This window comes from Podarcis pityusensis (assembly GCF_964106645.2).
Source record: "Podarcis pityusensis genome assembly, chromosome: 7".
Taxonomy (NCBI): domain Eukaryota; kingdom Metazoa; phylum Chordata; class Lepidosauria; order Squamata; family Lacertidae; genus Podarcis; species Podarcis pityusensis.
The window spans coordinates 61,431,849-61,444,619 of record NC_138031.1 but is presented as its reverse complement, the minus strand read 5'-3'; the positions used below and the strand labels follow the sequence as shown (position 1 = coordinate 61,444,619).

Sequence of the window (12,771 nt, the reverse complement as noted above, 5' to 3'; positions counted from 1 at the left end):
TCTTTGCAATTGCATTGTTTCATATCTTGAACAGTAATGTTACAGAGGGTAACTTTCACAGATGTGTTGAGAGTCATGACTGCTTTCAGGTGGAAATAGTGCTTGCTATTTTGTTACAGTTAGTTTCATGGGAAAAGCTGTGTTGTGTTGAAAAACAATTTTGAGTTTGAACTTTGTGTTTTGTGTGTTGTGTTCAAGAAATAGGATGGCTATAAATATTAGTGTTTTTGGTTGGGTATGGTTCAGTGCTATCATGTTGTAATTATTTTGGATGATTCCCGCTAAAAACTCTATAATTCTCATTCAAACAATGTTTGGAGTTGAAGCAGGTAAATTTCATCTGCCTCCTGACTTAAACTGATGTAGCCCATTGATGCTACATAGAAGTTCAATTAGTAAGGTTTACAGTCTGTGTGCAAGGAATTTCCCTATATACGAAGTTGGAGGACTTGGGCATGGCCAGGATTTTTTTTAGGGGGGTGGCCGGACTTTGTTAGGGGAGCAGAACTGACATTATTGGTCAATTAGTTAAGTATTTCGATTGAGTTACTTGATCTGGGGGTGCAGCTGCTCCCCTACCCCCCTTGGCTATGCCCATGTTGCAGGACCTTCCATTGTCCCCAGATAAGCTTAATAAAGGTTATAGTGACATGTTGAGAGAACTCACACAGAGAAGTTGTGTTTAGATGAAATTGCTTGCTTGGAGAATGGGAATGAGCAACTATTTTCATGTCGGAGAGAGTAAAATTTGTTAAGGAGGAAAGCTTTCTTTAAATATACATGGAAGAGGAAATTGAGTGCGATTGCCTGCTGAGTAAGATTGCCAGATTGCAGCCTAGCAGCACTGACCTTAGGGACATTAATTGTACCTGATTGCTGGTTGACAGAAGACGGTTTGCTTCAAAAGAAACAACTGCCTAACATACTGTCTAGGCAGTGCTGGAACAGAGTATCAGTTGGTCTTGTTCTTACTATCTTTCTAATGATTGATGACTCTCTCCATGAAAAGGCATGAGAATGAAACCACTGAGAGAACTTTATATTAAGGGGTGGCATACAGATGTCATAAACAAATGAAGTGAGATTGAAGAACAATCTTGGAGAATTGTTTGTTCATACCTGCACCAATATTTTGACAGCATACTTGCATTTATTACTTGTAGAGCTTCAGCTAAATAATCAACTTGTCTTTACCTTCCACCACCAAACAAGCAAGCAGTTCATTGTGCTTTGGGCAAAAGGCCTTAATGACATTCTTACACATTAGTCTTTTTTAATGTGTATAGCTGCCTGTGCTGTTTCAGTTGCTGTACCACCAATACCTGCTCACTTAATCAAGATATTTTTGCTTCATTGCAATTTGCCACAGAACAGAACAGTTCAGTTTTGTATGAAAATGATTCCCTGAATCAGCAGGAGTTCAGCCCAACTGCTAATGTGCTTTTCTAGAGCAGAACAAACAGCCCAGTCATGGGGCTTGGTGGAAGGAGAATGATTTAAATATGTATGCTGCATTGTTTATTTTTCTGTGCTTAAAATGATTGAACAGTCAATTTTGGATGGGCAGTGCAGATCGTTATGCATCAAAGAAACCTGCTAGGTGTTAAAACATTTCCCAAGGTTGTAACTGTAGTTGTGAGATGGCAGCTGTTTCATATGATGCTCAATATGTTCAAGTTGTCTCTTAGTATACAACAAGTTTGTCATAACACACAGCTTGCTCAGCCTACTCACTATTGAGGTTGTAGTATGAGCCCATTTCTCAGTCACCTGAATTATTGAATTAGGCAACTACATAAGTGAGAGTAATTGTGTGGAGTTTTGTTTTCTCTATTTGCTTGTTTAAAAGTGTTTATAAAGTGCTTATTTTTTAAAAAACCTAGGTGGTGTACAATATAAAATATACCATATTGTTAAAAGAAAAATACAACATAAAACTAATAAAACTGTAGTATAAAAGCATATTAAAAACACCACAATACCTTCAGGAATTCACACACACAAAACAGCCCATTCTTACTGGTCAGGGAAAGCTTAATTAATGAGGAATCAAGTTCCTGTCTGGTTCTTAATGCACACACTTGCATGGATCTTTTCTGCCTGATCAGTACCCTGCTATTGCAAACGCATTCCTATTTATAGTAGGATCAAATCACGGGACAGTGACAAGTCCACTCTCTGTGTGTAAAGGAAATTCTATAGAAGAAAGATCATGGTGCACTTAAAAAATCAGAACTGTTTCACCTCTGTACAGATGAAAAAATGGGATTAACTACTGAAAAGCAATAATGCATCTGCTACAGCGTGTCCTATTTTATTTTAAATATTCGGAGAATCAGGGGAAATTGGGTTGGGATGATCCTTTTGCTTGGCTGCTAATTCTTGTATGGCTGCTTTCTAGCATCATGCTTTCTTGGTCTTCTCTTCTGTCAGACAACTAATGGCGGCAATTGTCCAGATTCTTAATTTTGTCTGTTTAACTGAAACTGTTGCACTCACCATTAAAAACAAGCTCAGTTAGATATCATTGGCAGAGAGATACAAACAGATATAAATATCTAATAATATACAAGAGGGTGCTAAGTTGTAATGAAATTAAAAATAGATGTGAGCTTTCATCGGCAGTGCTAAGAGAGCATATCCTTTTGGCTCTTCTTGCAGCTATGCAGTTCCTATCCACGTTGGTCATTACATAAGAACTCTGTTGTGTTAAGAACTGGTGCTAGGTTTGCTGCTTCCTCCCTCATCTTTCCCCCTTTTTTGTGTTCTGTCTGTTAGATTATATGCCTGAGTACAGGGACCTTTTTGATTTTTATTGTTCTGTAAGTAGCTCTGGGAACATTTTTGGCTGAAGAGCAGGGTAAAAATGCATTTGGTAAAATATCTTACAATAATTTAAGTACTTTAAACGTAGAGTTCTTATATCAGATGATTTTCTCAATTATTTGAAAAGAAGACACAGTATGGGAAACAGTGGTAATATGAAAAAACCATTTAGAGTGATATTCAAAATTACAGGAGTGGACTTCTGCTCATACAACAATATTTTTCCTCTCCATTCCCTCCCCTCCCACAATTTACTCTGAAGAGTCTTCCAAGTCTTTGGAGCAGACTTTGGTGCATGGTGGGGTAGCTGCAGAGGGGAGCATAGGAAGTTCTGTTACACCAGTGGTGGCCACAGTTGGAATTCACCCAGAGGCTGCAGTCCTTTGCACACTTACTTGGAAATAAACCCCATGGAACTCAATGGGACTTGCTTCTGACTAGGCATATACAGGATTTCACTGTTACTGTCTAAAATGTGTACAATTCTATTAAAAATGGAGTGTGAAATGGAATAAGCTGCAGACTTGAAGATTAGATAGGCGCAAGATGTAGGAGATAATATCCAAGTAGGAGCTTTTGGAATATTTGTGAACAGAATGGGAAATTGATATAAAATGGCAACTAGATGGTATGTTACTTTAGTAACCATGAGTAAAACCAGTAACTGCATTTTTATTTGCTGGAAACATTTTTTTAAAATGAGGAGATCTCTGCCGTATGTGGTAGACACACCTCTGTGCAGAAGGATATTGGAAGAAAATTAATGGAGAAAATATTTGGCAATACTGATTCAGCTCGACACTTCTCATTTTAACCTATAGAAAAGATTTAATACGCAAAGAACATAGAGAACTGACTGGTTAGACTTGTTCATGCTATATATTGGAATGTACCTCCAGAGGCACCAGGATGGCAGCATGATTCACTTTCAAGGAAGCTCTTAGAAAAAGGCTTCCCTCAAAAAATGCCCAAATGAGAAGAACAAACTTTGGCAAAAGCAGACAATACAGGACACTAGAAAAGAATTTGAGGAGCACGCTAAGGCCAACAACAAAAAAATCTTTAAATATATTGGTAACAGGAGATAGTCTAGGGAGGCTTGGACCCTTGGATGAGAAAGCGGGTCAAAGGTGTGCTAAAGTAGGAAATTGCAGAGAAGCTTAACAAATTATTTGCATTCCTGCACTAACCTGTGAAGGAAGGTAGTCTGAAGAATTGAGGCAAAATATTGATGAAATATGACATTCTAGGCCTAATAGATAAAATAAAAACTGATAATAACTGATTCCGGATGGCATCGTCCTGAGAGTTCTCGGCTGTGAAATTGCTGATATTCTAATGGAAATATGTAACTTCTCCCCAGTATAAACCTCCATACCGGAGGACTGGAAAGTGACCAGTGTTAACACCAATTTTTTAAAAGGGTTCATCAGAGGATCCTGAAAATTGCAGGCTAATTAGCTGAAAGCCTGTCCTTGGAAAATTGGTGGAAAGTAGTTGTCTTCCCCAGTGCCATTTGATAATGTTAGTCCATGAACAATTATCTGGTGTTATTCAAAGGAGTGTCAGTGAAGCAGTATATGCAATCTGAGCCTACATATATTTCTGGCTGTGTTGCAATTCTAAATAATCATATTTTATGATGCAGACTTATATGTGGGGAAGGAAGAAGTTGCCTCAGCAACTTGAAACGTAGACAGCTATAGGACTCTGGACAGAATATAACATGAATAAGTTGAATGAGTGTGCCACAGAGAATTAACTAAGAAAAAGCTGACTCTAAAAACCAAACCAGAAAATTTCCTCTGAGTTCCTTGACACCAAGACAAGGCAAAGGTGTATCTGGTGACAAAACAGTGAGAGAAAATTGCAGTAATGAAGTATTTCATGTAACTATTTCTTTCCTACTCATGTAGTTGTGAAATGTGGTGGCTGTGCATAGGCTGCTCAGTTAGTGAGCAGCAGGTTTTGTTGGTTGATTGGTGGTATTTGCAACTCATGATTATTATACTGTTTTAGTTGTGCAACTTTTATAATTACGTTATATGTATGTAAATAGCACAATATCATTTTAAATGTTTTTGAAATGGTAAAGTTAGGTAAATCCCACATACTGTTTGTGTAGGCTTTGTATATTACATTTTAGGATACTGTTGACACTTTAGCAGTTGCTTTTTAAAAAATATTTTATTATAGATGCAACATTAAAACAAACCAATATAAAACAATCAAAACATTCCAAAGATCACATTGGGGGAATACACAAGTGAACTGTGTGTCCTCGTAACACACTTCGGAAAGAATGTATCTATAAATGCCATAGGCACCAATCTATAGAATCGATTACAACAACAGACTTGCAAAGTTGACAGCAACCTTCTTTATCAATTTAAACATAAAAGGCTAACTGGGAGTGGAGAGAGGCTTGGTAAAATATTACATAAACTCCATTTGTTGCTTAGCTGCTATGTCTATTTCGGGGATAGAAGAAAATGGATGTTGCCATTAAAATTCAAAACTGCCAGGCAATATTAGGGGCAAATAAATAGATTTCTATACTTAGTAATAGCTCCTGGCCTATTATTACAATAGAATTGCCTTTCTGCATCATAGCAGAACTAACATGTGCTCATTACATGGAACACGCTCTGTGGTTTTTAGTCTACGTAAAATAATACAGACACTACTGGCTTATATAACACAATGGCAAAGAAGAGTGTGTTTACTTCTCAGTTTTACTCTTTCTACAAAATGGCTTGTCCCTAATTTCTGAAGTCCTTAACTCATTTGCCTTACAGCCACAGACAGATAATATATTGGGATGCGCATTTGTGTTCTTCAGAAGCTCCTCGCCAAGCAAGTGCTCTTCAGTATTTCTTTTTAATGGAAAAAAATACTAGTCTTAAATGCCTAAGGAAATAACTTTAAAAATGAGTTGTCAACTGGGTTTAGTTTTTTTGCAGAGTTTACTTCCTTGGGAAGCAGGATGCATAAAACATAAATGCTTCTGAAAACACTGAAATGAGAATCTTTCAGGCTTAATGCATATTTCTCTACTGCAGCTGAGCTTGATGCAGAGCATGCACAGAAGGTGTTGGCTATGGAGCATACCCAGCAAATGAAGCTAAAGGAGCGGCAAAAGTTCTTTGAAGAAGCTTTTCAGCAGGACATGGAACAGTATCTCTCCACAGGCTATCTGCAAATAACTGAAAGACGAGGCAAGTACTGAAAAGGTTCTGTGTAATTTTTAAGCTAGATCCCAATAGGAAGCAGGATTTTAGTTCCTTCAGTACATCTCTATCCTGTTCTTTCATGTATAAGTTCATATTGGCTTGCTTGTTTGAGCATTCTCTTCTTCAACCAGTGAGCAGAATGAGACCCACTTAGCTTCTAAGAATGTAACAGCAGGCAAAGGACTGTCCTATATGCAGGACTGCGATTGAGGCGCTGCAGCTGGAAATAGCATGGCACCAGTGGGTGGGATGAGGGCTGATAAATTCTAATATTGCAGTTGCTTGCTCCACATGAACAAGTGACAGATTGCAGTTTTGCTGTTTTCCTCCACAATGATGAATTGTATGGAAGAAAACACAGCCAAATCCGAAGGCCTGTGGTATAGCAACTGTATAGATGTATGAAAGCTGTAGGTTCTGAAGTAAGTTTAATGGTTTGACTTTTCCAGCTGGATTCTGTTGATCTTCCACAGTTCAAGTGCCCTGCTTCCAGCACCTTCGTTGTCACAGTAGAATTTCCTACACATGTACAAAGGACTTTTACAATGCCTGAAACTTCTGGGGCTTCTATCACAACTTAGCACATTCTGTTAGTCTCCGGGTTAATTCTGGAGAAATTAAGCCACCTCTTAATAGCAGTTTGAGATTGGGATGTTAGCTTCTTGTAATGGCAGTTATGATTAGTTTTACTTACCTGTCTCATAATGATAAAATCTTTTTTAAAAAGTAAGTTGCATCATCCTGAGTTTGGGTATGAAGTCCGAAGTAGTTCCATTACATGAATTTCAGAAAATAAAGCTGTAAATCCAGTGCAAGTATTTTTTTAAAAAAATAAAGGTAAAAGGATGCCTATTCACTAACCATAAATGTTATCTTCCAGCATGCTTAATTCATGCCATAGTTTTCTCCAAAAGTGATCATATATGGGTTAGATTTTCAAGTTTACTTGTTTACCTTTTTCTTATGGCAGAGCCGATTGGAAGCATGTCTTCTATGGAAGTAAATGTGGACATGTTGGAACAAATGGACCTTGTGGATATGTCTGACCAAGAAGCCTTAGATGTCTTCCTTAATTCAGGAGGAGAGGACAGTACTATGTCATCTCCTATGATAGGTATAAAATGAACTCTTGCATTCTTGATCTGGTTGCACTGGCATAAAAAGAAATAGTACTTATTGATGTTTTTGAGCAGGGTGGATACGTATTAAATTTAGGTGATTTAAATCACCAAGAAAAAAGATCTACCATAAATTGTTGATTTCAATCACATTTCCCATTTGTTTTCTGAACAAATATACATATCACCAGCCAGGTTCACTAAGATGCAGGATTCAGCAAGAAGCCCACATCTTTCATTTCACAAAAAATTGGAGGCTTAATTTGAACTAGAGCCCTAGTTCAAGGATACTTTCATAAAACAGAGATTCTTATTGTGGCTACTTTCCTGACATCTTATGTCTTAGACTGAGGTTTATGTGCTCCATTTATTCTGGATTATTAGTCAGGCATTACAAGGAGTGGTGCACACAGCTTTTTATGCTTTAGTATGCAACTATTCTTCACTTTCTTTTTCACCCTGAGAAACTCAGTGCCATTTCTGGAGCACGTATTCAAATGCTTTCTTACTTTCTCTCAGCTATTTTGTACAAAACACCTAAAGCATATAGTCTCCCAATTGTTGTAATATAATGGGTTTCTAACAAATGAATAAGCCTAGCTCACTGACTTCTCTTGTTATTTTGAAGGATCAGACAACAGTACTGGTCAAAATGAAATCAGTCTTCAAGTTCCCATCCAGTCAGCGTTGAGAGAGTTGTCCTCCTCAACTTCAGCCTGGACTGATTCTGCCAGCCAAGATGCCAGTGAAGGGGAATCGCCTGTGATCCAGTCCGATGAGGAAGATGTGCAAGTAGACACTGCCCTTGTTGCTGTAAATACTGAAATGAAAGGCCCTTCTGATGTTAGTGATGAGAGTGATTCGCAAACAAATTGAGTTATCATGGTGCTCTAAAGGAATTAGGACCCTGGAATGAATGAGTGAGTAAAGAAGTATTTTGAGCTTGCTTTTGTTACTCCGATCTTATCATGAAAAATATTACCATATATAAAACTTGAGTTTGACAGTCATGAAAATACTGATTTTTATTAAAAATTTCTTGAAGCACACCATTAGCAATAAAGTGTTGGCTTTGGAACAGTAAAACTTGTATATAAAGGGTTATCCAATGAACAAGTTGTTGTAAGGGTTCCTTTTAAAATCCTCCATAGGAACATAACACAGAAGCCATGTTTGTTGTCCCAGTGTGCATGTCTTAATTGTTGTGGCTAAAGACTGGTAAATGTTTGTTGTTTAGCCAGAAGAATAGCCTCCAATTATGTGACCTTCCAGATGTAAGAAACAAATCTATATGCTTTCTTACTGATGTTTTACATACTTATAAATAACGAGCAGAAAAAGATCAGCAACTACTTGAATAGTTGAAAAAGTATGTGAGCTTTGATTCCATGCTCCTGTCCTGTTGTTGCTTTGTCCTACATTTAGTGGGATAAGCCTAATTTGTGATAAGGGATGTAGAAGCATGCTGCTTTGTTCACAATAGATACCGAAAGACTGATGAAGTGCACTATTCTAACTTTAAGACTGTTGAAGCTTTCTACTTACTACCTGTAGCACACAGCATCAGGCCAACATGCTTGTGCTATCCCTATGTAAGAGATTATGGGCATGTTCTAAATGAGCAGCTATTCCCAAATAGCTGACTACTCGAAATAAGTCTCAGAAGCCCATTTCTCTTTGAGTTCGGTGGAATAATGTACCTATAAATGAAAGTTGGGAATATCTGCTATGTGTGTTGCATCTTTCCTAACAAGAATGGTCCTCACTTTTGAAGTTTAATCTCTACTGCTCTTTCAGAAGAAAGACAAAGTGTCCAAAAAGTGTGGTTTTTTTATTAAACCTTGTATTACAAACCTGAAAAGTAAACAAAACTGGCAATAAACATGAAGTCTTTCCTTACAAGGAAAGAGAGCAGAGCAGCGCTAATAAATTAAATGTCAAACTGTAAGCCATAGTCAGAAGTTTACTGTCAAGAAGGAAAAAGTACACAGCAAGGCCATAAAAACCGGACAACCACATTGGAAAACACTCGACTCTGTATGTTATTGTTAAATATTCCAAAACAATTCGTCTTCTGCAACAACCGACAATATGTATTTTATAAGACTTTTCCTGACAGTCACCACTGGCAAGCTCAGTGCAATATGGGTAGCTCTACGGTCTTGAATTCAATTATGAAACAAAAGAGTTTGTGAAAACATTTTCCCTTTTTTATTCCACACATACTGTACACACAACTGGAAAAGGGCAACAACTACTCCATTATTATTTTTGTTGTTGTTCAGTGATGTAAGCAGCACTTATAAATGTTACAAGAAAAACCCTGTAAGCATCCAAATCCATCCGATGAAGAAAGTGAAACGTAAGGCTTTTCTTCATCTTGTCTCTTTGCCACCCTTCCCCACCCTCCCAAGAAAAGGCTCAAGTATTTAAAACAATTTACAGGCTTATGTACAAAAGGTATGATTTCTTTTTTGTTACAACATGAAGGAAAAAAATAGACAAGATGAGAGCAAATGCATTTTTCACATTCAAAAGAAATATGCAAATCTGCTAGTGGCTCTAAATGTGATCAAACAACAAAACAAAATTCAAAACAAAATTAATGCTGACTGTGAAAAGGTATGAAAAACAGCAGTGGAATGGAAATGGAATGTTAAAGATTGCACGTCTATGACAAGAAGCACTTATGGCTTCAATCATTTTAAAAGGATGCTATTGAAGGGTTTTTGATAAAGTAGCCAACAGCACCAAAACATAACAGAATGGATTTCCTAATGAAATCAGGCACAGTTTTCGCTCACATGACTCCTCAAGGCAGGCAGTCTTTTTCTTCTCTTTCTTCTCCTCCTCGAACAGATGCATAGTGAAGTGCTGGTAACAGAGAACAATTTCTCCAAATCTCCCATTTTGCCTACAGTTAGAAAACTAAGTCCATCTTCAGCTGCCATAACCTCTCAAAGAAAAGTGTGTATTCTCCAATTTAAAAAGGTACAAAACTCATCCTGCCTGTTACAGAATACAAGCCAAAAGTATAGCAATTTCTTTCAAGTTTTGTCTCCTATCCCTTTTCTCTCTAGAAAAAAATCTGTTGACATGACTTGGAGAACAAATTATAAAACGCCAAACTTCAACTTATCAAAAAAAGAGTTTAAAAGCCTTTTCACAGTTACCAAAATAAGAAAAAAAGGCTTTGTAGCTTCAGACAGAGGGACAAATACAAATGAATTTCATCAGCCCCTTGCTGCTTTCAAAACTGAATGTACAGCAGTTAAAAAAAATCCTGCTGTAATCTAACTACCCTAAGTAAAAAATAAAAATAAAATAAAATTCAACAGTTTAATGCTAAAACAAAATTAGTTCTCTAAAACCAGAAGAAAATCTTCTTTAGAGCTAGTGCAAAGACAGCTTGTATTCTACAGCAAGTACTCCAAACTATGATATAATAATTACAAAAAATATATATAAAATTGACAAAAATGAGAGTGTGTGTTGGCATCTTCATGATTAACTTGAAGCACTTTTGGATGAACTGGAGGATGAAAGTCTTGATGATGGCACGTCGACTGTTGCTCTCTTCCGAGGTCCTCTTTTTGGTGTAGGCTTGCTGATACAGTTCTCAATGGTGCCATTTTTGCCAGATACTTTTCCACAGATTTGATTGACTAAACTGATAATTTGTTCCTATTTCAGAAGGAAAAGAAAAATGAGTTTAGATAGCAGAAGCCTTAATAGAATGTGGCAAATAAGCTCCAACAATGGCCACGCACTAGATATAACACTCCTCTCACATCGTCCAGCACAACTATGAGGAATGGAACAATTCTGTTTAACTAACTTGTTGAATCAGTGCTTTATGAAGTTTGGCTTTTTAAAAAAACAATCCCCCTGTTTAATCACAATTTGACATGCTGTTCAAACTAATCTAAAATAGAAATAAGGGAGAACACATGAACCCAGAGCTCATTCATATATGCTGAACCATAGATTATTTGCATTCTGCTAATGACAAAAAGTCCTCACTTAAACCTTGTGTCTATGGTTAACATTTACTTTGCTTTTTTAAAAAAGGAGATATTTATAACTATTTCAAACCACGTTATTGAAATTTCTACATACCTACTAGTCTTCATATAATGATGGAATACAGGACAAAAACTACATGTTTAAGGACGCCTTTTAAATGCAAGAATAAAGTGCCCATAAAATTGAAACTCAAAAAGCAGGTTTCCAATATACCTGAAATTATTTGTAAGATCAAATTTCAATTTTCAAAAATGTAAACTTTTCCAACCTATGAGCTATTAGTTATTATACAAACCTCATCATAGCGATACATTAGTTTTAGTCCTCGGCAAGACTTCTGTTTTTCTACGTGTCGCAGGGCACATTCGAGGCAGAAGACAACGTTTTCGTTTTCCTGTACAACCTGCAAACATTTTTTAAAAGGTCAAGAGCATTAATAACCCACAGATCAGTATTTCCTGAACAGCCTGATTCTATATGGAAGCTTAACCTGGAAGTCTCACACAACTGTGATCCCTGTTTGTTAAGCCTGTGGGTGAATTCACTTTTAAAATTCAAACGTTGAAACCACTCGTTACTACTGTTGGTGTGGCAAATGTAATAACCATGGTGAGCTCATTAATTGATATATGTCCAATCACTTTGTTAGTGTTTATGGACACACCTATTTAGAATCAAATCCCAATGAGCAACAGAATTAGAAACTAAACTTTGCAATTCTTAAGCTCTTCCAAGCAAAACTGAGCCAAGGTGAACTTTTTCTTCCATAGAGGCTAAGGAATGATGTAAACATCAAGGCAACACTGTTCATGTGGCAGATGCTACCATCTGGCGAGATGGGTATGTGGCATGGTTCACTGACGGCACATTTTCTCTCTGCCACTGCAGACCTTTTCAAAATGTATTGGTAGTTTGCAGTGGTGTGCAGAAAACCACTCTATTTGTAAATGAGTAATTCTACATAAATGGCTTATCCCACGCTGACATTCAAAAGTGGCCTTCATATATGCACTAGTGCTACCTTGGGCTTGAAATGGTAGAAAAGCTTTTATACTGTGTCAGGAAAATGCATTTTCAGTCATGATTTTAATTTATTAGTCCCATAAGCCAATTATTATTTTGGTACTAAATTCTAAAGAGAACTTTTATGACCTAAAATTGCACTATTTTCTGCAACCTCTTGCTGGTCTGCAATGAGAAATCTTATAGTTTATTACTAAAGTTCTTCTAGTAATAGGCTCCCTTTTACTGAACAGTTTGAACCACCTCCTTGACAAATCTTGAAAACCAGAAAACCCTCTTCACTTATTCTGAATATGCGAAGGGGCCTGTGGAAAGTGTGGCTCTAGCTCCTCCCCCTCAATGACATGACTCTTGATTTGACTTGTGATTGACTGAATCAGAAGGAAGACACTTTCATTGTGCATAGGATTTCCTACATGGGGTAGAAGTAGCCTCCTTCAGACTCAGCACACTGCATGTTGGATTTGGAATATTGCCGGCATGCGTGATCTCACAAGGGAATGGAGGTAAGCCCGCAGGTTCCTGCAGGCCCCAAAGTGAGTATC

At 37.2% G+C, this 12,771-nt stretch overlaps 2 protein-coding genes across 4 annotated transcripts in view; one reads left to right on the top strand and one right to left on the bottom strand.

Moving 5' to 3' along the window:
• The window catches only part of DTNBP1 (dystrobrevin binding protein 1), a 48,108-nt gene extending 38,983 nt beyond the window's left edge, over positions 1 to 9,125 (top strand). For both annotated transcript variants that reach the window (XM_081015300.1, XM_081015301.1), the window contains 3 exons: positions 5,889 to 6,044; positions 7,030 to 7,173; positions 7,806 to 9,125. In XM_081015300.1, the coding sequence (XP_080871426.1) occupies positions 5,889 to 6,044; positions 7,030 to 7,173; positions 7,806 to 8,053 (548 nt within the window). In that variant the 3' untranslated portion in view covers positions 8,054 to 9,125. The remainder of the gene's footprint in view (positions 1 to 5,888; positions 6,045 to 7,029; positions 7,174 to 7,805) is intronic.
• A 240-nt stretch (positions 9,126 to 9,365) lies between these two features.
• Positions 9,366 to 12,771, bottom strand: part of JARID2 (jumonji and AT-rich interaction domain containing 2) — a 188,483-nt gene continuing 185,077 nt past the window's right edge. For both annotated transcript variants that reach the window (XM_081015274.1, XM_081015273.1), the window contains exons 17-18: positions 11,499 to 11,606; positions 9,366 to 10,861 (exon numbers count right to left, since the gene is read on the bottom strand). In XM_081015274.1, the coding sequence (XP_080871400.1) occupies positions 10,685 to 10,861; positions 11,499 to 11,606 (285 nt within the window). In that variant the 3' untranslated portion in view covers positions 9,366 to 10,684. The remainder of the gene's footprint in view (positions 10,862 to 11,498; positions 11,607 to 12,771) is intronic.